At 33.7% G+C, this 25,547-nt stretch overlaps 2 protein-coding genes across 4 annotated transcripts in view; both read left to right on the top strand.

Moving 5' to 3' along the window:
- LOC138122251 (melatonin receptor type 1B-B-like) overlaps positions 1-12,974 on the top strand; it is a 61,142-nt gene extending 48,168 nt beyond the window's left edge. The window contains exons 3-4 of one of the 2 annotated variants that reach the window (XR_011156402.1): positions 871-12,600; positions 12,649-12,974. Coding sequence is in view for 1 of the 2 variants with exons in the window: in XM_069036423.1 (XP_068892524.1) it covers positions 871-1,769 (899 nt within the window). In the remaining variant the exon portion in view is untranslated. Of the gene's footprint in view, positions 1-870 lie in introns of both variants that reach the window. The other variant, XM_069036423.1, reaches the window with a different exon arrangement.
- Positions 12,975-13,544: 570 nt separating this feature from the next.
- On the top strand, positions 13,545-22,252 carry LOC138122250 (solute carrier family 15 member 2-like). Of its 2 annotated transcripts, XM_069036422.1 has the most exons (15): positions 13,545-13,619; positions 13,676-13,754; positions 13,804-13,945; positions 15,054-15,140; positions 19,337-19,611; positions 19,663-19,745; positions 19,796-19,990; positions 20,045-20,527; positions 20,578-20,681; positions 20,727-20,873; positions 21,207-21,321; positions 21,375-21,503; positions 21,551-21,658; positions 21,906-22,063; positions 22,120-22,252. In XM_069036422.1, the coding sequence occupies exons 1-14, from the start codon at positions 13,611-13,613 to the stop codon at positions 22,059-22,061; spliced, it is 2,112 nt and encodes a 703-aa protein (XP_068892523.1). In that variant the 5' UTR covers positions 13,545-13,610; the 3' UTR covers positions 22,062-22,063; positions 22,120-22,252. The 2 variants fall into 2 exon arrangements, with proteins under 2 accessions (XP_068892523.1, XP_068892522.1); XM_069036421.1 differs by having other exon boundaries at positions 21,906-22,122.
- The last annotated feature ends 3,295 nt before the right edge of the window (positions 22,253-25,547 follow it).

Here is a 25,547-nt window from a genome sequence, read left to right on the forward strand (position 1 = left end):
ACTTTAGTAATAATACAAATATCGTTGTCGTTGAATACTTGGTCATAATTTAGTTTAAAATGCATTTCATTGAAGAAGCTGCATATATTGTGTGCAGAAGTGTGTTGCCGGACAATTCCAAAGACAATCAAGCTTATGAAAATTTCATTAAATGGTGTGCAACGAATGATGTTTTTGACATTTTTCCTTTTTTGTCGTCTAGGGCACGAAAGTTTTTCATGCTAGCAACCGTTGCCTTAGCATGATTTACTTTCGCTTTCAATCGCCTTATTAAAATAGAAAGTTACCCTTTCGTAGGAGGGAGAATGAAAAAGTAAATATCTACATATTTGTTACGACACATTAAGTATGTAGTGTCGATGTTTTTGTTTTTTAATTTTTAGATGGACTTTTAAAAAGTTATCTTTTTTCAGTAAATCTTGGGTCACAATGTATTTTTCTTTATTATAGATTGGCTTAGAACTTCGCGTCTAGCACATAAAAATGGATAATTTCATGAGTCATAGAAATAAAAGTCGAATTGTCGTGATTTATTATTCACGACATTGTGTGCTCATTATTGACAGATCCTGAGAATTATAAAGGCGCGTTGTGGAAGTATCTTTTACTCACATTGGCGTTCAGGTTTTCAATTAGACGGCAAGTTCTAGAAAACGCGCGAAAATTTGCAATTTAATTGGCAAGGAGCAGTTTAATTGGCTGAAAAATCAATTAAATTGTAAATTTGGCCAAGTGTCACTTAAATCTGGTATCTCGAGGTGCAAATCAAATACGAAAGAATAAAAAAAGCATCGCGAGTCGCTACCAATGCGGCAGCAACCGTAATTAAATGCGAACGACAAAGCGAGTGTCAGTGACGTCTTGTTGCAGGTAACACGTTTGTGGTGAGCGTGGCGTTGGCAGACTTGCTGGTGACCGGATTAGTGATCCCCGCGTCGGCCGTCGTCATCTTGGCGGGCCTCCAGGACAACCTCCCCGTCTGCAAATTCCAATGGTTCCTTGCTGCGTTGTGTTTCCTAGTAACGGTCCTCTCCCTCACAGCCGTCGCCGCAGAAAATTACGTCCGTCTGTGCTGCTCCTCGGCAACGTACGAACTGCTGAGTCGCAGCAAGATCACAGCCATCCTTCTGTTATTCTGGAGCGTGAGTGCCGTCACTTCGGGCCTCCAGTTCGCCCCGGATTTGTCTTTCGACTATTGCACCAGGAGGAATCCCGGCCTGATCCCCTACCAGGCCACCGTCGGAGTGGTGTTCGTGTTCTTGCCTATAATTTTAACATTTTTTAGTTACGTGAGGACCATGTGTCACATAAGAAGGGCCAAAGCCAGGCCCAACTTTAAGCCACCCGTCACTTTCAACTGGGATAACTCCCTGATGCACACCAACTTGTACAGTTTCATTTTGTTTGTGTTCTTTTGGCTTCCGTTCGGAGTGGTTTTGGCCATTGCCACTACGAAAGAGGTCCAGGATAGTCTGTTCTACAAGCTGGCCTGGCTAGCCATCACGAAATCTTGCATAAACAGCATCTTGTACTGCATCACCAACAGGCATTTCCGAGGGGCTTACGTCAACTTGTTCCACTATTGTTGTTGCAAAACCACGGTGACGTTCTCGAGGAGGCAAAGACCCGAGGGGATCAGACCCTCGGGCGACGTCAGAGTTCACATCATTCCGGGCTATAACATGTACTGCAGTCCGCAAAGAAGCCGCGAGGGACAGAGCAAGAGGTGCTCGTCCCGCCCCAACGGTAGGGACGTTTACGAATTATGATGAGACGATTATTACACCACTACCAGAGGGGTGTGGATTTAGATAACAGACTTCTCAAAATTTTTTATCGTATCGCGGTTTCTTTCGATGTCTTCACTTGAAAGAGATTTCCTACTGAGAGTATACAAGAGGTTTTTGGTGATATTCATGAACTGAAACCTGTAAGTGTCTGTAATCGAAATAACCTGTCTTTTATGCTTTATTGCCGTAATATGAGATTATTGTGTATGCACAGAATCTGCAAACATTCCAGATTATCAGTATTTTGACTAGCTAATCAAGCTTATGATCAGAAAAACATTCCGCTGAGCTCCAAGTGAATTAATTTTAGCGCTATCGACACTGAAGGGATTTTAAATCGTTTGCAAACATGTTTGAGAGTTTGCTAAATACAAATAAACCCTCTTAATCGATGTATCTTGGATCTTAATTTACTGCACACGCGCAGTTTTTAACGCCTTTTTAAAGCTTTAATTATTCGTTATAAATATTCCGTCAAAAGACTGACTCGTAACTGTATCATAACTTGCGATGTGTCTAATGCTGCATTCGTTATTGTTACTATAATTAGCTCGCCTTATTAAATTCATTGCCTTGTTTATAAGCACCGCAGGAAATACAAGGAACAACATCTCTGCCAGCTAATAAAAATATTATTAAATCGTTTATTCCATCGAACATTTCTTGCGGTGCTTTACAAGAGTAAACATTCACGAAAGCGGTTTGCCAACAAAAATGCACTTAAGGTACCTATTACTTATTATTAAATGCTTACCTACTGGAGTACAAAATGTAACAATATGGTCTTTATTTTCTCTATTGCGGTTAAAGAAATAAAGTAAATTGAAACTTTATGACACAAGGAATATTTACTACAGAGTTCTCCTAATACTAAAAATTCATTACAAAAAGTCTTAACACAGTGCGCACCAAAATTTTGGAATGATGGAAATGTCTCTTTTCCGTTGAGCTTTTCGGAGATTTTATTTTTTTAAGTAAGATACTAGTGAAATTCCAATTTTGCACCGAAGTTTCCATAAAATAGTAGGAGTATGATATTTTTTGTACTTTATTTTATTAATTTACAAGAATATTTTTAAAGATGAATTAAGAACTTACCTAAGGAGCATCTAGGAAGTTTGGACTGCATATGTGACACTGATAACACTGGCAAGCCATTTTCAAAACTGTGAAAACAGTTAACGTTTTGCAGTTATCATAAAATTGTTATAACTGCAATACTAGCGCAACTTCAAAGTATATACCGTGCCATTAACAGTTATTTAGATCAAAGAAGCCTTTAAGATTTTGGACGTATTTCCAAATCTAGACGCCCAGATGCTTGGAAGTAACTAAAGTCCATTCAAAAATCAAAAAACCACCACCTGTTGCTTTAGGTTGGTAAAATTTAAAAAACCCTAGGTATAATCTGTTTCAAAATCAAAAATCCACCAACAGTGCATTCTACGTCGAAAATACAACCGACAACGTCGTCAACTTTTGTTTTTAGTGTGTCTGCAAGTGTCAGAAAAAAATGGGGTTATGAAAGAAAACTGTCGTTTTGGTCGTAGTTCATCGTGTTTTTTATTCTCATTTTATTATTTCACTCAAAAAGTATGATATGGTAGCTAAAACCTTTTTCTACATAATAATTATTTTGTGTTTGGTAAATAAACTCAACAGTTCAATGTCAAATTTTGGCGGGAAGTTGAGCCAACCCAAAAAAATTAAACTTTTTCTAGGGATTTCTTTTTTTCTGCCAACATAATTCAACAGGTGGTGGATTTTTGATTTTGAAACAGATTATAGATATTTTTTCATACTATGTTTGTAACTATAAATTATAACATTTATTTGATTCAAAATAAAATTCAATTGCTTTGAATTTCGTTCATATTGTTTTATTAGCAGCACATTTCATTTATTTATTGATTCTTATTATTTTTACTTTTAACATGCCCAGAAAAACAAGACATTTTATAAACACCTAACCTCAAAATTACAATTACAGTAAACAGCGTTGCCGATAGTAATTATCGAGGAAAAGGCGACGTTGGTGGTTTTTTGATTTTTGAATGAACTTTAAAGTCCATTCACGTTGGATTTTCCTAGTCAAGGTCAAATAATTCAATATTGTGGCAGTGTGATTTTTGGTTCAAAAATGCTTTAGCTGTGTATGTCACCAATACGGGCTGATAAAGTAACCAAGTCATTCGTAGACTGTAGAGGTTATGTTATTCGCTGTCAGCAAAGAAACAGTCATTTTTCAAATATTGTTATTAAGCTTTTTAGAGGATAACAATAGGTAATAATACATCCATTTTGTTATCATTTGCACTAAAAATAGTGTCAGTTGTTAATCGGTATGATAGGATTAGGAACATACAATGCTCCTACCTACTGGTGTTGTATTTTTCTGCTTGCGTTGTTGATTAAGTGAAAAAACCCTTAATGACTACATTTACTTAACCTTCTACGACTAACATGATGATTGATGAGTGATGAGGAACCAGAATAAGTTATAAAAAATGAACCCAATAGGAAATTGTGTGAAGTTTCTTTCATTGGATGGAAGTAAGGAATGCATCTAAATGATGGAACAAATTTGGCAATAAAATTTCAGTTATTCAGAGACACTTATACGTTTTGATTGTGGTTGCGACGATTCAAGAATGTATTGTTACAATTGCATACCACAAAAGAAAGGTGTATTTTGATTTTTAATGATTTTTTTCTAATTTAAGTTTTTTCGATGTACATATTACCTTTAAAATAACGTTGTATTGTTAAAACTGCTCAATAAAGGTCGTAAATAGATTGTAATCATATTCATACATACAATACATTAAATATTAAAGGATTCTAACTAATTAATTTTCGAACTGAAGCTATCTTTTCTTGAGTCCGTATTAGCTTGCGGGTTTCGTCACATTACCACCATTACGTCAGTTGTGGAAGGTTAACGCAATTTTAAAATTAACCTTGTTTCTTTTCCCCATGGTAAAATCACCCAGGAATAAAGTTTTATTAAAAAATCTGTGACTTTATTTCACACGTCAAACTAACATTCAAAATTAAAGACGTCAAATCGCTCTCAATCGCTCTATCACGAATAAAACACGATAATGTAAAAATTACTAGGAAAGGAGGCGCAGGCTTGCAACGTAACAACAATTTGGCATTGAAAATCCAACGTGATTGGACTTTATTTCTGGTTGCATCTAAAGTCCATTCATTTTGTATTGAACTTTTCAAGGTCAAATAATTTAAATTTTGGCACTGTAATTATGTTTTGTAAATAGTGACATGCATATAACCAACATAATGTGATTTAGCAATGCTCAATTCAACGTTTACGGTGTTTACCTGCATGTCACTATTTATAAAACATAATTATAAAGCCAAAAAATAAAATTATTTGACCTTGAAAAGTTCAATACAAAATGAATGGACTTTACATAGGTACTATGGCGGACAATAAATTTAGGCCGGCAAATTCCTGACATTTCAAAAAAGTCAATGCAAGCGACCATTTATTGTCATTATGACTGATGTGTTAGTTTGTCAAACTGAAGGTTTTCAAGCTGTTTGATGTTTCTTTCGCCCTTTTCGTAACTTACAGATCATGACGCACTACCATAACTGATTTGTAGTACGCACTTCTCTCTGGTGCACGCTTCTTTGCCTTCTTTTGGCAATTTTAATTTTGATTATCGCTGTCACGATGACGAGAATGACAAAAATCGAAAAGGGGTTAGTTCAACATAATGCCAGCTTCGCATTTTGATGTCAAGCCAACGACAGGCCGGCCTAAATTTATTATCCGCCATAATACTTGTTTCAATTTAAACTTGGAAATTTTTGTTGAAACTCGGCCAAACAGGCAACAGTTTTGTATGCTCATTATCTGTTATGAAACATCATTTCGAAAGTAAGATTCAATGATGAATCTTTTATGTTCTGAAGTAATAGTTATTTTCGTGTTCGTTTCCCGACATACCGGGTGGGGCATCGTATACGCGCACGTGAGAAATCGCGACTTCCTAACCTAACTAATTATTGATAAGGTATATTTGAGAATTTAAAAAAAAATTTTTGTTAATAAACAAGGCCGTAACAGTTTTATTAGTTTTCTGAAATTAACTGTTAATTTAACTATAAAGTTTTTACACTAAATGAATCTGTATCTGCTAGCGCATCAAACCCTGGTGGCACAATTACAAATTTTGACTTGGTTAGCTAAATAATTCGCTTTTTTATTTAAACGTAAACCAGACGCGTGATTTATGGCATAATGGTATAATTTCCCAACAAAAGGTATTGCCGACCGTTTTAAACCTTTTTGCCATAAAATTGACAGTTTCCATTGTCACCTAAATTTACGACAGCACAAGTAGCAGGTCATAAATAAAAATGATTTTGAAAGTTGAAATGTAAAACTGTGTTTAATTCAAAATCTAATTGGTGTTTTTTTCCACTGGTTTCGTAAATAATTATAGGAAGCGAATCTGGGAAGGTTAGTATAAAAATCAGAGTCTGACTTTTTGGTGGAAATTTAGGTTTTTTTTTTTTTTTGGCTTTGTAAGTGAAAAATTATCAAAAAATTATGAAATGTACCTTACCAATAGCCAAGTAAGTGTGAAAAATTTCGACAATTTTATTTAATTAGAAGTCGCGATTTCTCGCGTGCGCGTATACCCTGGTCCAACAGAAACTCTAGTGGAATTCGACTTTGGTTGTGAATTTATGTTTGTCACTGGAAAAATAGAATTTTATGCTGCAGCAATAATCCTACTGATAAATGGTAATGAGGGTCGTCGGTTTGGGGTTCGCAATGCTAGCTTCAGGCAGGGATGTTACAGGTAGTGGTAGTGGTATTTATGACAAAGGTTATTACTTGATGATAAAATCTTATTCTTCGGTTGTTGTTGTTAAATTTACAACCAAAGTCGAATTCTACTAGAGTTTCTGTAGGACTATACATACCGTGAAAAGTGAAAAGTATACATTTTTCAGTTTATATACCTAACTTGACATCTGTCAAAAGATAACCTCAAAACTTACAATTAATTCATATTTTTCAAAATTTTTGCCTAAACGAACACGAAAAACGTTGTGTGCCCCTCTGCCAAAAACTGCCTTTTGTCCTCGCCTGTTTTCAAATCTCGGCTGCGCCTCGACTAGAAAACTCAGACTAACAGTTACAGCCACGGAATTTTGTGACAGAAATTCTGCCACGCATAATAAAAATCAAAATGCCACCAGTAACGTTTTTGACATCCATGTCAAAAATTCCAGTATGGGGTTAAAAATATATAAAACTTGTTTTACAGCTAATGTTAGTTGAATGACAACGACTGACGAAATTCCGTGACCGTGACTGTACTAGGTCGGCAAGTCATGTCCATGTATTTCTGGACGATTTCGAGATTACAAATTACCAAATTCCGGCTGGAGGCACGAAAAAACCAAGTAATTGTTGATCGTGCAACACTGAACTTTCAAAGTTCTTTCTTTTATTTCAAACTTTTAGGTCTCTCTGTATAATTTTCTTTCAAGATATTCAATGGTTTTGGGAATGATAATGTGTTATAATTTCTATTCCAAGACATCCGTCGTAATTTTTATATACTGAACTTCGCACAAATGGTAAATTTATGCATTTGCAAACTTTGTCCTCTACAAAATAAAACCGTCCATAGTGTTATGCAACTATGACTGTTGGAACTGGAAGAAATTTGTTTAGTATTTAAATACATTGCCATAGTTTGTAACTTAAAAGATGATTAGAAATGAATTAATAATTATAATAAAATGTTTCATCACAATTGGTAGAAAAAGAGGCTTGCTTACAATTATTTGTAATTTGAGTTGAATACTAAATAATTTCGCTTTGAGTAGGTACATTAGCATTTATTAGTTTATAATAGTTTATTATAATTGCAGTTTAAGCTATAATCCCTATTTATCTCTTTTACAACCTTCAAGAATAGTAATAATACGTTGGTACAAGATCTGTTGAATATGGTGGATGCGACAGCGCAAACCACTAAATCCAAAATTTGCCCTGCCTTATTCTTGCGGTTTCTGGTTTTGCGTTTGCATTTACTCGTGCAAGAAGTTTACACTAGTAAATGTGCTGCTGTAGTGCTTTGTAGCCATTTCATCGCACTTCAGTTGCTCCTAATGAGTAATCCTCCTTGATTCACACCACACTCTCACGCTATCATCTTTTCATAAATATCTTATCTCCACTTGCATTTTTTCAAAAACGTTTCATGTCCGTGCAGAAAACACACTGGTAGCCACTCTCGTTGCCTTGCTTTATGTCCTCAATTGCCATCGGACCCAGAGCCCCAACTTGCTAGTTTATCTTAACTTATGTAACTGATCGCTTGTGGCTGAAGGGGATCTCCAGACCTTCTCCGATAATTTTCTAGTGGTTTGTACAAGTTTTGTTCCACAACAATCTTCATCAATGTTGGACGGTCGACCTAATCTCAGTTCATTTCTCAGCGTCACATCTCCAGAACGAATACATATTTTAAAATCGCCTACTCACTAACTGATCTGTTGGGACATCTGGACCCTTCACGTTTCAAATCTCTTCTATCACCGCCACAGTAGTGTCCTGTTCGATCCTTCAAAGTATAACATTACAAGAAATTTCTATTTTAGAACGTACATAATCAAGAGGGCGGCTGGACTAATATCAGGTAAGCGATACATAATTATTTATCTGATAACCTGAGGGAAAGTGATTAAGAATTTATGGAGAGAAGAGTAATCCCTTTTTGCGCCAGCAGCTATTTATTACTCAACCTAAAAAAAAATCAATAAATAATTTTTACCGAAATTTATGGCGATTTTAATATTGCTTGAACAATGTTGAAAAGATCTGGCAAAACATACCGGGCGACTGACAAAAAACCTTTGATGCTGTACAGTTAATTTCAAAATTATAGAGTACCTACACCTAATTTTCTACAGTGTGAAATGCACTTACATTTTTTGTCAATGATCAACGTCAATTTTGACAAACAAAATGCCTAATCTAACCGAAAACGCGAAAATTAGAAGAAGGGTGGTCGATCCGGAGGTAGTAGGTATTATAACATCGCGAAGAGCATCGTGCAGAAGACAAAACAGGCACTATTGTAGTGTTCTAAAATATCAACGACATTTTATGTTGTCAAACTCACCTAACCTATGACACTCAAATTCCAAAAAGGCATCTTTACATGTGAAAAAAACTGTAATAAATCGACTTCTTGATTTTTCAAATGTACTCGATAATTTTGAAATTAACTGTATCTTGCTTATTTTTTGTCCGATTTGAATAAATGACACATCAAATGAAATAATTTTCAAAACACTTCAATTTTTTTTTGCGTACAGTTTTTGACAGAGGAACATTAACTTGTTTATTTTTTCAAATGGAACTGTATATTTTTTTTTTCATTCAGTATTACAGAGATTTTTTTTCTGAATATAAAAATGCAAAGAGCTGTACCCATACATTAAACAAAAGTCAAGAAATTAAGGAGTTAATGTTGAACATTTAAAACTAAAGTGACCAAAGTAAACAAGAGAAAAGTTTATTTTAAATGCTCGAAATGACTGAGTGAGTTCTGGATATTTATCAGTCACCCCATTTGTCCAAACAGTTTGATAATAATAATAATCATATTGCTGCGAAAGAAAATTTCCAAAGACGATTTAGTGTTAACGTATGGTGTGGCACTTTTGGAGATAGATTGGACTAGTGGGCCCTTTTTTATGAATGGCACAGTCTTAATCAAGCAAAATATCGTGCTCTATTATCAAAGGAAACAAGCAACTTTCTGGATGAAATGTCATTCCATTAGCAGTGTTGAACAGAGTCGTGTTTCATCAGGACGGCGCCACGCATTTTTAAAGAATCATTTTGGTGAATGATGGAGGGGAACTTACGGATATATTCAATGGTCCCCTAGATCCCCAGATTTGAATCCATTGGATTTGTTTCCGTGGGATTACATTCGAAACAATGTTTATTTGACCCCAGGTAGAGAGTTACCCGAAAAGAGTTAAGAAGAAGGATAGTGCAAGTCTATGAGGAAATACCCCCAATTTTTTAACTGAATGCAATCAATGGGCATTTGTCGAAGGTATTAACATGTGTCTGGAACAGCATGGAGGCACTTTTGAACAACTAGAATAATTTTTTTTATTGTTTATAAATTTGGTTACTTGATTTTTGAGTTTTCAATTTTTTTTCCAATTAAAATAAATTTGTTGATTTTTCTTTTAACTTTAATGTACAGATACTAAGAAGAAAATTCTCTATAAGAACGAATAGAAAAATATACATATATACCTACACTGTAATTTGAAAAAAAAAGTTGACTATCGTCTGTCAAAAAATTAATATAAAAAAGTAATATCGAATCAGATATTGTTGGAAGTGTTTTTCGAACTGTTTCATTTGATGTGTATTTGCTTAAATCGGATAAAAAATAAGCAAGATACATCGTCAAAGGTTTTTCGTCGGTCACGCTGTATAAATAGAAAGCTAGTACGTACAAATTTTAAACTAAATACTAGACTGATAATTAGCTTTATTTAGAGAATTGAACCGATGTAATGACTAGTTTCATAATAATATTTGATAAGATAATTAAGACTTTTCCACAGATCATGATGATGGTGATGTTATAATAACGGAAGAAATTTGGCGAGCTCCCGAGATCAACAGAAAAAGAAAAAAAATATATTAGATAATTTAAACAATTTTAATTACATTGAGGAATAAATATACATTGCGTTTTTTTATTTCGCTGAACATACAATGTAAAATGGTTATGTTCAGTTCTAAAATGGACATGTCAATTCATTTGAAATAGGCAACCAAACTTACAGATCCATGAATCCTATGTTCAGTAAAATAAAAAACTCACGGTAGATAGGTACTTACATATTTTAGAATTGAATATTTATTTTTTTATAAAATATTTTAATGAAAAAATTCAATGAAAATTGCATATACTCGTACAAAAAAATTGTCCTCTCTCTCATTAATTACATCATTTTGAATAAATACATATTCAAATTTCAAATTTGTTTAGACTATTTTTACTTTAGATTTTACTCAACCAAAGTTTCCATACAAATGCTAAACAAATTTTTTCAGTTCCGACATTTTTACTTGTACTAAGACGCTTAATTGTAGCAAGTAATACAAAACAGCAGAAAATCTATAAAAAGTTGAAAAGTAATTGCACAGCTTATCATCGTTGTTAATCTATAAAATGTATTTAATTGCCCGCCCGTTGAGATTATCCCGTTGAAGATTATAATTGTATTGTTTTTCGCAATAAATATAATAAGCGAGATCCAAGATACATTAATGCTTCGTAATGCGGAGAATTTATGACTATATTTTTGATTTTATCGATTTGCACTTGGAAAATTGAGCACGGAATCCGCTTTCAAACGTATAAAAAATCAAAATATAGTTCAACATTTTTGCGGACCTAATACCTGAGTGCCTATCGCAACGTTACTTTACTTTAATTGTAGACAATACTGAAATTATCAAAATGGTATTTTATTATCAAAATATTAACTAAATTTAATCGCACCAACTATATTTATGTGTAAATCTACTCGAAATGTTTTATCCATATATGTATATAAATGTACTCCTTAATGTATGTGCTTGTGGAAGTTTCGCTCTTGGCGTCAAAATTTCCTCAAGCAATTTGTTAATCTCATGCATTATATATACCCAATGAAATTTAAATTTAGATATATCATTTCAAAGGGAAAACTAATTTGTGCAATAAAATTATGAGAATTTGCAACTTCCATGCAGATAGTCTGACAGAAAAGAAAAATGAATGTATCTGGAGTCGTAGAGCAATGTCCACTAGTAGCAATGAGCAATTCTGGTTTTCTTCCGACGATCTACCCAATCTCGTGAAAACTACTATAATCCAGATGCCAGACGTTGTTCACACGTGTATATTTTTGAAATGATCAAATTGACGAAACATCTGATTGTCCAATAAAAAATTAAATTACATTTAAAAATTGGTCGTAACATATTAATGTTGCCTTCTTCCCAGCTGTGATCTCTCTAACGAAGAATAGACATTAAACTGTAATATAATGTGATAAGGGACCATTGTGTTAAATGGATTGTTGGTGATTGTGATCGCATTTTTATTAAGAATGAAATTAGAACTAATGGATCACATGACAAACGAGGGTTATTAGATATGCATCGGCTGCTCTTCAAAAACGCTTCTATCTCAATTACGAATGAAGAAAACGTAAATTATCAATTATTACCGTTTAATCCAAATCTATAAAGCACAAAGTAGCATTCGCAACAATTTAAAATAGAAATTTCTTCTTCTTCACTTGGGGTGGAAAATCTCTTGCGCAGGTCTGCGTTTCCTGCGAGCACTTCATCGGAGCTTGACTAATGGGGTCTTCTTCGTCAAATGTCTTTCTCAATATATCTTCGATGAAGTCCGAGCAAGCTTTCGATAAAAATTCCTTTGACATGTAATTCGACTTTAGCAAATTTGTTCCTTTATCCTGCATTTCTGTGACTGTAAATTTATTCCTCACTACAAATTTTGATTCCGTGACTTTTAACCGACTGACATCAAGAGTTGACTAGATTTTTGATGATTCTAGTCATCGACTTGGTCGCGGATTCCAACCTTGACTCAAGTTTGAACAAAAGTGACCCCAGATTCTTCGCCATGTCGACGGTGCTTAAAAGCAAGACTGAAAGTAGACTCTTGGTGTCGGTCTGGGTGGTTTTAGAACGTTTCACGTGAGTGCGGTCTGCAAAATCTCCCTCATCTTCAGTTGTTTTTTTCAGAATCACTTCAAAAATGTCGGAGTATACTTTCAACAGGAGTATATCAGATGCAGAATTACTTTTCGTTCCACTTAGTTCTAAATCCATGACTGACTAAAATTTTGATTTTCGAAAGCAGTTTGTGACGTTTCTGGTTACTATTTTGACATCGAAATGATAACTGATGGTTACTGGATCTCCGATTTTTGTATTTGCACAATGCGGGTGTGTTGGGACCACGTAGCGTTATTGAAAAGCAGCGAAAATCTTATGATGTACTTAACTAAATGTAGTAAATGTCCAAAATTTATGAAATTAACTGTAATAATGTAACAACTTGTAAAATACTCTACTTGTATTATTAATGTGTTCAATGTGCATTTTATTTTTGTAACTCTGTTATTATTTAGAAGTTTGTGGGACAGATTCGTTATTTAATATCACACAAAAAATTCCGTAGGTACCCAATAATGTCACTAGATGGCGCGGTCGAAAAAAATCTGTCTTACAAATGCTGTAGTATTTTCTTGATTTATCCCTCTGCTTAAGAGGATAAGCGGTATTCTAAATGGAAATATGTATTCTTATACTATATACATTATAAATGTTGTGATACAAACAAATAAATGCAAAAAATATTGATGGTCCATATGTAACACAAAGTATTAGATTATAACAATGTTTATATATTATATTTAGAAGAAGTGGAAACAAAACTTTTAATGTTGAATTTATAAGTCATTGAACGAATTTATACCAAATTTATATTCTTCTAAACATAACATCGTAAACAAGAGCACAGTAAAATAAACGTTATTAATTAATTTGCAGACGCTTTCTGTGGGCAATAATGTAATATACTTGCAATGTAAAATGTATGTAGATTTTATAAGTTGTAATAAAAACATCAACAAAAATCCGCACTTCCCTCTTTTTATTCTGACACGTGTCAGGTTCCTGACAAGTGCACAAAAGGAGCGAAAATGAATTTTGTGAGTGTTGTTACGTCTTTTCTCTCATCCCGGTCATTTTCACTGGAGACTTTCAGGAGACATCGTATCCACCTGCTGTGTTCTGCATAATAGCTACAGAGTTTTGCGAAAGATTTTCCTTCTGTGGCTTGAGAAGTATGCTTGTAAAACAACACCTTATAGAAATCAGCACAATCATTTGCAGCTATTCTCTCCATCTATATCAGGAACGAATTGCTGTTTTCCGAAAATTGTGCCACTGTGATTTATCATGTATTTATTATGGTGTGCTACATTGTACCACTAGCTGGAGCCATATGTGCTGATAGTATTATGGGCAGATACAGGTAAGAGTAGGTAAGAAATGAAAAAAGTGCTGTTATCGATTGTTACACTTCAAGTCAAAAACCAATCAAAGGAAGGGTCTCAAGAACAGCAGTCAAGTTGAAATTACCTCTTTCAAATAAAAATTTGAATGACTCTTAGCTCTGGTATCAATAAAATTGAGATTCACATGTATTTTGTTTTATAGAAGGCACAAAGTTATATCAGTGAACAAGGTAACTAGAATCTAAACAATTAAAACTTTGATTTTGATTTACTTATCTGGTTGAAATATGTCCAACGATTCCATTTAGAAATCAAAAGGATATACAATTAAATTTCACAATTTTACGAGTAGAATTATTATGGATAATTTAATTATAGTAGACGCATTGCCATTAATGGGGTCCTGAACATTTTAAAAAAAGTAGGTAGGTAACTGTTATAGATAGGTAATTTATCATTATCTTATTGGTAATTTTACAATATCACAACCGTCGACTGATCACTTCTCCAGATAAACTGCAGTGTAATTTGAGTTGCATATTACGTTTTTGAAGGAGAGATTGTTATTTATAAATTGGAATGAGATTTCTACATGTTTACAAAAATTTACGTTTTAAACGATAATACCTCCTTCCCTAATAACTTAATATGCTCAGTAATTTTACTCAAATATCTGCTTGTATTCAGTTGACAAGGATTCTATGACTAATTTAGTAAGTAATTAGGTTAAATGCCATTTGATTACAGTTATGAAATTTGTCGTTACAAATTTATGTTGTCTTTTTCAATACAATGTTACTCAAATAATTCCCATAATTATTATCAGTCAATCAAATTGTGCAATTTTTGTATTATCTGATAAAAAAATAAGTCCTTATTGTTTATGTTCTAATTCCTTGTAATTAGTGCTTCCTGAATTTCAAAATCTTACTTTTATCAGAATTCTTTTCGACACAAAACGCTGTCTAGAAATATTTACTAAGGTCTTTGAAAGAATCAGAAAGATTTTATAAACCATTTGAATCGATTAAATAAACTTTGATAACAGTACAATAGAGGAATAAATATTTTGATAAGAATAGATAAACAACCATGTACATAGGTATATATATTTTTTTGTTCCAGCACGATTTTATATTTCTCACTTATATACCTAATTGGAAATATTTTAATGTGTATGGGGGCAATTCCTGTAATAGAAATGTCCTCAATGTAAGTAACATTTACATAAATTTAGCAACACCTACGGTCATCATACACAAATTACATTCCTAAATAGATTCTAATAAACATACATTATAATTTAAATTGTGAAAATATATTTATGTTGCATAATTTGCAATATTTCCGTTTTTAAATTATTAATTCTTTCAAGTGAATGATTTCTTAGAAAGAAAAATATGTAGGTGCTATTTCTAAGAATAAACATTTCATACGTTTTATCAATTATCCTAGAGAATAACCTAGTATTTATAAATGATAATATATCTGTGGTTATAATGCTACATTAAATGCTGATTCATTAAAAAAGAAATGCGTTTTGGTTGGTGGAAGAATTAAGATCAAATCGTATATAAAATGAAAGTGAAGAAAAATAAAAAATGATTACGGAACGCATAATTTAAGTCAAGTAAATTTACAATATAAGGAAATAAATGATGCGCGAATTTTGGTTGCTGTCTCAGCTAAGACTTTTGAACCTTAATATCTCGGTGATTTGCCAACGGATTTTTATGAAATTTAAAGTAGGTAAGTACAGATATTTTAGACGGTGAAGGTTCAATTAGTAATAAAATTACCTCAAGTTAAAAAATGGAATTTTAACACCTTTTCTTTATTGAAAAATAAGCGCAATTATTATGAGATTGTTACATTAAAAAATTGATGTCTACACAAACAATTAACTAAATCACTCGTCTGATTCAACGAAAAGATTAGATTTTGTTGTATTTGAGCAAGTTACCTTTGGAAACAATTGATGAAAAGTTGCCAAGCAACATTTTGTACACTCTTATTGAAAATACCTACTCTAAAAATAGCCTACAATGGCAGAAATTTCAATATTGTTGAAAAAAGAAACAATTTTCGCCTATGGAGAGTATCGTAGGAACTTCAATGACACAGTTCGTTTTCTCGTGGAACACTATCCAAATGTAGGCTTTACAAAATTAAAGGTTCAGAGAGTCAATTTATTTCAAGACACGGGAACTAAATTAGGTTGCTTTTTATCCCGATCGTATTTTAGACCTTTATAAAAGAATTAAAGCATCTAGTTTCTAGTATAATAAATTACGTCCAAATATTGTCTTCAACTTTGTAAGTGTTTGTAAGGTTAGAAAGATAAACGTCAAATATGTCACCTGAGGTTGTGCGAAGAGGGGTGATCAAAATTCGGCGATAGTGCGCGTTTGTTTCATACGCGTCTATGTTTTTGCATTTGCAGCTACGTTTAACACAGTTTTTTTTCTTTTTTCTTGCAAACCGGACGTCTTTCAAAGACGAGTTTCTCCTTACAGCATTTTTTATTAACGATCAATTTTTTGATATAAATCTTAAGTGATTTAACATTTTAAAAAGACATGTAAAAATTACGTTTTTAAGACTTGGGTTATTGCATTAATGGGATTTGACTCTACACCGTCTAAAATATCTGCATTTTCACGCGTAAGGAGTGTAAATATAAACAAAGTAAATACCTAAAATGTATGAGAAACACATCGACGAAATATTTACCTACTGTTGAAAAAAGAATAACAGAAAATTTAAATCGTTTTTTTGGCAAAAATTCTCGGACAGAATAATTTGTACCATCTTTTGGCTCAAACGTAATATTTTTTATCCTCTTTCTAGTAATAAATTTAATTTTTAAAAGTACCTACAGATTAACCTGTCCAGGGATTTTAGTCGAAAAACAAAACTTATGTTTAAAAGTCAAAATGAGAATTTAACATTAAAACTCGGTATCAAAACAAAACGGTGTCAAAATTAAATTCTGAACTCTTTTCGATATCTTCAACGCAAATCAAAATATTCGCAGATTGCAGTTGGCTGGGTTTACGACTCTGAAAAGATCAGAAATTCAAATCTCCATTCTTACAGTTTTCATCTTAAGTGCGACACACTGTATTATGTATAAAACTGATAGAGGAAAAAATCAAATGATAAGGTGATTACAAAACCGAACTTTGACAGAAAATTAAAGAAACAAAAATGTGTACAATAACATATAAATTGCACAATATCTGAGTAGCGAGTATGTAGAATATATCTGGAGTTGTACGAAAACAACCATTCTTAAATCATGATTAAGATCAACCATGTAACAACGATATTTTAGAGATAGGTATTCGATTTTTGTTTTTATTCATTTTTACAATAACTAGAATATGACTTTTAATGATTTTACAACATAAGCAAATTCAGTCAGCAGACAAGTTACAATTATTTCCCTCCACCACCCGGCGGCACGGCAATTATTATTATTATTATTATTATAATTAACCAATATTTCATTACATAAAAAAATTTAGTCAAAAACTTGCTAAATATCTATTTCTTTTATCATACTTGTGTAGAAACAGTTCGATTATAATGTTTATTACTTGTATCATGAAGACTACGTTTGTAAACATTTTAACGTAATTGTCCACTTCATAACAACCAGGCAAATTTTCCTACACATAACATTGCTTTAAAAAAATTTAAATTAAAAATAGTTATTTTCTACAAACACTAGTAAAAAGTCAATTTTTAACACGGCGTACATGAATAAACAATTAATTTTTTTTACACTAGTGTTAAAAGTAATGACAAGTCGTTTGTCACAATGACGTTTTGATAGAGCAGCACAGAAAGACCCATGAATAGCACTAGTAGTATTTTTACCCCTAATAGAAATATTGACAAAAATCATAAATCATACCAACAAAGAAACAGTTTAAGTACAATTCACTTACAGGTACTTACACTTATAGGTAAGAAACCGTCATTTTTGCCCGTTGGGTGTCACCCATGTGTCACCAAATATTTGGCTAAGGTTATTTAACACCCCACCATAAATTACCGGATGAGGTGCTTTAAGACCTGTTTCTTTGTTGGTGTGATTTATCATTTTAGTCAATATTTCTATTCGGCGTAAAAATACTGTACCAGAATAATAAGCTCTAGCTACTGTCGCGAGCAAAATTTGGTTAGATTCTCACAAATAAAAAAAAAATCCCTGCCTGATTATGTCTATGTCAACAAAGTGTCAAAAAAAGGGAAAACACCTACTATTAATGTCGTACAACATGATGATTTGGGACCGTTTTACAATGGAGCATTTACAATTGCGTTAAAGCATGAATTTGACGACCAGTTTTTTTTTGCTCGCGACAGTACCTACAATCGAGGGAGGGTGTTGAAAAGAGGCAACACTCCATGACTCAATGCTCTTCTACGTCCTGCTTTCAATTATATGTTTAACTTAACCTCACTTTTTAAGTGCCATTAATGGTGTTTGTCCTGTTTGTAGAAAAAATAGTGTATGATATTCTTGTTAAAAGTGATTTTATTTTGTTCGAAGGGTTTCTCCACTCCCTTCTCTCAAAATAAAATCTTACTTTTAACACTTATATCATAAATAACTATTAAGATATAAGTGTACTGTAGTTTCAATTTGGTTGTAGGTCGTAAAATTTTATTGGATATTATGAGCGATTAACGGGCACAATGGTTGGGTTTGAAAAGGTTGGGAAGCGGCGTGTGCCGTTTGCCGTACAATGCAAATATACCAAATGTATAATACAACCCTGCTTAAAATATTACCTGCTAGTGGTAAACTAGGATTTATAAGCCCCGCAAGATCTTTAACTTAAAGTACCATAAAATTTTACGACCTACAACCAAATTGAAATTACTATAAAAAGTTATCCTTTATTGCACGAACGGCTTTAAAATACTGACCTGACCTGACCTGACCTGACCTGACCTGACCTGACCTTTTTACACGCATATCTTACAACATTTTATCTACGATCGTGAGATCATTGCACCGGTTTCAACATAAATTTGTATAAAATAATTATCATTGATTCAATATTTTATGAATAACCAAAGTCGTTTGACAACCACGTCGTTTAGCAACCTACTTCTAAATAATGTTTCCAACAAATTGTATTGTTGTATTTTGACAGTTCTGTGCCATCAAAGCGTGCACTAAAAGTTTTATGGCACGATTCCGTCATTTCACTAAATGTCAACTTTGACAACGATTTTTAGTGCAAAAAGTGCCTACTTTTTACACGATCGTAGATAAAGTAAATAAGCCACCGTTTTGTCCAACGAAATTGGCTGGAAAAGTTTTTATTTGCCCTAACAATTACGCGAACTCTGCTAATATATGAAATGTTATCAATAGCTTGTTTCAGTACACTTTCAGCAGTGGGTTTATTTCTCATATCAGTAGGGACTGGTGGTATTAAACCTTGTGTGGCAGCTTTCGGAGGCGACCAGTTCCGTTTGCCCGCCCAAAAAGACCTCTTACAACATTTTTTCTCATTATTTTATTTTACCATAAACTTGGGAGGCTTTGTTGGAATGATCCTGACACCAATTCTACGAAAGTGGGTGTCCTGTTTTGGTGACGATACATGTTACGCTTTGGGATTTGGCTTTCCGGCAGCGCTAATGGTACTATCTTTACGTCAGTATCTTCGACAGTTGTGACAAACAATTCAATTTTTTTTATATGCAGTGGTCTTCATAATGGGGAAACCCTGGTACAGGCTGAAAACGCCAAAAGAAAACGTCATGCTCCAGTTTTTTAAATGCACCGTAGTAAGAATTCCGTAAACAATTCTTTTAATTTTAGTGTTACATTAACTTAGTATGCTTTAGCAAAGCGGTGCAAATCGAGAGACAGCCGTTTCAAGAGAAAGCACTGGCTGAGTCTGGCTCGGGACAAATACAACGGGAAATTAATTCAAGACATTAAAGTAGTCTTCGCTATTTTGTTCCTGTACATCCCCTTGCCCATATTTTGGTCGCTGTTTGACCAGCAAGGTTCCAGATGGACCTTTCAAGTAGATTCCTGAAAGCAATTCGAAGCCTTAAAATGAACATTCAGTCAATTTCAGGCGTCCCACATGGACGGCAACGTTTTAGGGGTGCAGATAGTACCGGACCAGATGCAAGTAGTCAACCCCGCAATGGTACTAGTCTTGATACCGATTTTTGACAAGCTGATAAATCCGTGTTTCTTGAAAATGCACGTCATGGAGAACGCGTTGCACAGAATGGCCGTCGGGGGGCTATTTGCCAGTGCAGCATTTCTTTCAGCTGGAGTTTTAGAACTCATTTTGGAAACGACGTACCCCAAGCAGCCCCAGGAGAAACACGCATCGATAAATATTATCAATACTCTAGCCTGTGACGTCAAAGTGCACAATCCTTTCAATGCCGTGCAAGAAATAGAGTCAAGTGGGTTGCACAAGTTTGAGAACATAGTGTGCGACAATTACACCAAGTACACCTTACTGGTGGAAGCTTCTGAAAAGTGTGGTACCATTTATTTTGGGAGGCACAGACACAACTTGGAAATTTCAGCTGTGGAGCTCCAGGTAAGAGGTTTCCGATTGTTGTGTCAGACGCCCAAATAATTTTTTTCAAGACTGATACCGTCCTGATTGGAATCAATATAGAAAATAAAATCCAGGCCTACATCACTGACCCGGTCGATTACGAAAAATCCTTGAGTGGCAAACCGAGGCTCAGGTGTGACGAGCTAGGGATGAAACAATAATTCAAAGTACTTTTTAGAGTTGCCTACATCAAGAGTTCCATCCACTTGCATGACGTAACTGTGTCGCTGAAGAACCAGGCAGGGCTGAGGGACGTTTACTTTGTCCACAGCTCCAACTCTTCGTTCTTAGCGGACTCAGCATATATGGAATTGCCCCAAGGAGTGTAAGTAAAAGTGCAGCCAGATCAAATAAAAATATTACGTGCTGGACGCGGTTTCGTAAAATCAGTCGTATGTATTTGGAACAGAAAAATGCATTCAGGTAGATAATTATAAAACAGAATTAATTTACTCGCGTCAACAAGATTTAAATTCTTATTGTGAGATTTTACGTTCTCCATAAAAACACCACTATTAAAATTCAGTTCGGTTTTTACGATTCTGATACTTGCAGTTACGGTAATGACGTTTCATTTGCGAATGCCAAGTACTTTTTATTTGCTGGAACGAAATACGTAATTAATAATTAATAAGTGAAACCGCGCTTTTTGTTCTAGCTATGACTGTGTCGTTGCCTCTAAAGAAATACCAATTCTGTACGAGGAAAGTTTTAATTTGGACTTGGGCGGTGTTTATTCTCTTGTCATCAGAGAACGGAATATGAAAATAGAGGTGCATTTGAATTGAAAGCGTTGTTTGTCGCCTGTTTTTTAATCGTTTTGTAGTTTTTCAAGTTGTACGTCATGTCTGCTCCGAATACCATCAACATTTTATGGCTGCTCCCTCAATATTTCCTCATATCCGTGGCAGAAATTCTCTTCGGTGTTTCCGGATTGGAATTTTCCTTTACTCAAGTGATAAAATATTTTATTTCGAACAAATCTGTCAGTTTGGATTTTAGGCCCCAAAAAGCATGAAAACCGTGACCATAGCTGGATGGTACTTGTCTGTTGCTGTGGGGAATTTCTTGGTGATTCTCATCACGCAAGCAAATTTTTTTAAAAGCCAAGTAAGATTAAGATGTATTAATCTTTTGCATTAAGAAATAAAAATATTTTTCCATATAATCTAATCCCTGACGTATTGTATGATTATCTGTTGATACCCAAAGATCATGATGGAAAGATATTTTTTATCAGCTGAATAGAGTTGAAGGTTACGCTTTGTTTCTAGAGCAATTGCAGTTAATTCCCGTTGCTAATCGTTTAAAAATGTAAGTAGCAGCCTCGCAAAACACTAAAATTGCATAATTGCAGGCACAGGAGTTCTTCCTGTTTGCGGTTGTCATGATTGCGGACATGATGGTGTTTATTGAAATGGCCTCAAACTATAAGTTTGTGCAACTAGAAGCGGACAGTTCCACAAATTTCGCCATTCCGGAGCAAATACCCTTGGTTCAAAACTCTCCTTGAATGTAATTAAGTTAAAAATTAATGTTATGAATTTTTAATAAAACCCTTTGATTAACAGCAATTTATACGTCACATACATGATTCATGAAACTATTATCTCAAAGTGTAGAGTACTGGACGTCTATTGTTATGAAAAAGATGATGCAAGTTATCCTGCAATTAAGGAATGATTAAAATCATTTTTTTTTATAAATTCCGGTGTTCTCCACAATATTTTACAAATCCCTCCTGTCAATTTGCTTAAAGATAAGACATGAAGTGCCGGCTCTGATTGCCTGCACGATGATCTGCCAACAGTTGCTAAAATTTGTTATAAAGCGTTAAATGTGGTTGACGATCTAATTGTTTTATCTTGTCTATATCAATTGTTATTTCTTGTTTGGTCTTATCTTAAAAAAACATGTTAATACTCCCATTATTAAATTTATCATTGAAGTAGTCCAGTGACGCAGAAAGTTATTTTTAAAAATGTGCACTGATGGTCAATGCTGGTCGTTAACACAAAAAGGAACAGCACCACATAGATAAAGATAAATAGAATAAAACAAAATCGTTTACTTATGATTATTTATAAATACATTTAAATTTATAAATATAACATTATATGAGGGATATTCGAAAATTTCATTACCATGCTTAGAACCAAGCAGAAAATAATTTTCAACTGATATAATATTTTTACATAATCTCCATGAAGAACAATGTTTTTACTCCGAAGGTGCTATAATCCATTTATCTCCTCTTTCAATGAAGTTTTTTCAAAATCGACTAAACCGCAATAACTTTCTCATTTCTTAAAAATTTCTTTCCAGCCGAGAAATGTTTCAATTTAGGAAAACGGGATGAGTGTGGTAATAGAATAGTGCCTAGTGGAGTTGCTTACCGTGATAAATATCAGTATGTGTGATCAGGTGGGTACAGTCAAATGATGGTCTGAACCTTTGGTAACTGTCACTGCGCCATTCAATGTTTGTTCTTGGATAATAAATGTTATTTTCTAACTCCTTCAGAAACATCGCTTTTGTGACCAGCACTTTAGTATTTGATACTTTGGAGGATAATTTAAATTTAGCCCTGAATTTTATTCTTGATGTCAACAAAATTGTGCAGTTAGGAAAGGAGTTTCTTTGATAATGCAATGGACTATCTTGTGTACTATCAATATTGTTTACAACGGTGATAGAGCAATCAGTTCACACTTCTGTAGGACACAAGTTTTGTTCCTGGATGATAAATGTTACTTCCTTATTATGTGGATGTCTAGAAAGTATAAACAATGTCTGTTATTCTTAACAAGTTTTGTTTTTTTAAGCACGACGATGAGTTACTTTACAAATTACAAAATAACCCAGGAACAAAGAAAACATTAAAATTTGTTCCATTGGGTAATTGAAGTCCGTAGGAGTTTTGAGTCCAACAAGTTTGTGCCGAACTATTAGTTCTGTCAATAAATGTCATCAATCGAATTAACAAGCGTTGGTGGCCACTTTCAACACTAGCTGTGACTTGCTTTTGTTACCTCCTTTTTGGCTTTCTTTTTTTTTGTAGAGCGGCATTTCGTATTTTTACAAGGGTAATGCAAAGGTAACTAGATGTAAATCATTTTATTCCACACTGTAAAAAACACAAAGAAAAACAGATAAACCGAAAACAGGTAAAAACTAAACAATAACCAAAATTGAAAATTGCTTTCCATACCTGTCTGAGTCAGATTCCGCTAAGAATATATTGGGTGGAACATCTTTAATACCCACATACCTAGTTAACCAATCAGCTTTAACTAGGTTTTCATTTTCACAATGCAAAATGCTGTTTATCCACAGTTGGGTTAAAATCAGAAACGTTTTTTTGTTGAACGTATGGCTTTATAATATAATAATTTGTGATGGCCCTCTTCTCTCGCGTCAATAAAACCACCCTAGTTCGTTTTGAACTTTCCATTTTAACCTTTTTACAAAACATACTTAAATATAATTTTGCAATTTATTTGACAATGTCAATTTAAACAAATGATTAGTTTGAAAAAACAAAAAATCATAGATACCCACCGGGCAATATGAAAATAACTAGTGATTTAACCAACCTAACCACTCCAATTTTGATTTTGACAGTCCAGATGTTTTTTGAATTGACTTTATGTATAAGACACTGAAAAACATATTGACAATTCAATAGTCTGATTTACATAGATTAAATTTTAAGTGTCCTAGTTTTATTTGTCCATCGACCGTACAATCGTGGCCATGGAATTTCATACATCAAATTGCTGTCACTTAAAAAAAAAAGAAAACGATGTAATTCATGCTTTATTGTCATTATGACTAATGTTTTGAATTGAATTTTGAAACTTGTTTTCTAATCTATCAATTTTGTCAGAATTGATTCAATTTCTAACTTTAATAAAGTTATTCTAAAAAGTACTATCAGTTACATAAAACAAAAATGGAGACAAATACAAATGACATTGATGCACAAAATTCCGTGGCCATCACTGTACGTATAACAAATGCTTAACTGATTCACATTTACAAGGAAATTATTTTTTTTTTAGCTCAGTTGACAAATAAAACTTTTTGTTTGAAAACAGTTAAATGAATTTATTATTATTTATTATCTCAGGAAATTGGCCTTGAATTAATTATTGGTACTCTTTTAGATAACACTTCCTTCCAAGTTTGTATTGGTTTAAGATTGGGTTGTAATCTTTGTACACCTCATATTTGCAAATGCAACGCGAAAGTTGACGAAATTGGCACCCACGGTCTAAGTTGTTTCAAAAGCAGTGGTAGATTTTCAAGACACACTGAAATTAATTCCATTATCAACCGGTCTTTAACTTCAATTCATGTGAATTCAACTTTAGAACCAAACGGACTGTCTCGGGATGACGGAAAACGCCCAGATGGGATGACTTTAGTACCGTGGATTAAAGGTCAACCTTTGGTTTGGGACGTTACTGTTGTAGATACACTTGCAGACAGTTACGTATTGAAATCATCTGAAGTCTCAGGTTTTGCCGCTGAAATGGCTTGCAAACGCAAACATAGCAAATATAGTTCAATCATTTCGTCAAACTACGTGTTTAAAGGTTTAGCATTTGATACCTTAGGCCCTTGGTGCAAAGAAGCCATCGATTTCATTAATGTCATCGGAAACCGACTTATCGCGGAATCAGGCGATTCAAAATCAAAGAAATTCCTTTTCGAGAGGATTTCCCTTGCCATTCAACGTGGAAACGCTGCAAGCATTCGGGGCACTTTTCCAGATTCCGCAATATTATCGGAAATTTTTGTATTATAAAACAAAAATGTTTATGTAATTATGTTATTAATATAGTTAAATGAATTGTTTGAAACCTAACGTTGGTAAGCACTATTGTTGTACACATATTAATCTACGTCAATAACAAATAATTTGTGTAAAAGCAAAAACAATATTGTTGTGATTCAACTTGATAGTGGAAATTTTTACTTTAAGTACATGTCA

The sequence above is a fragment of the Tenebrio molitor genome, chromosome 1, assembly GCF_963966145.1.
Source record: "Tenebrio molitor chromosome 1, icTenMoli1.1, whole genome shotgun sequence".
Lineage (NCBI taxonomy): Eukaryota > Metazoa > Arthropoda > Insecta > Coleoptera > Tenebrionidae > Tenebrio > Tenebrio molitor.

Coding starts and splice junctions, on each gene's coding strand:
- LOC138122250 (XM_069036422.1), top strand. Junction 15,141..19,336: donor GTAATAGAAATGTCCTCAAT/GTAAGTAACATT, acceptor AGCTTGTTTCAG/TACACTTTCAGCAGTGGGTT. Junction 19,612..19,662: donor GCTAATGGTACTATCTTTAC/GTCAGTATCTTC, acceptor TTTTATATGCAG/TGGTCTTCATAATGGGGAAA.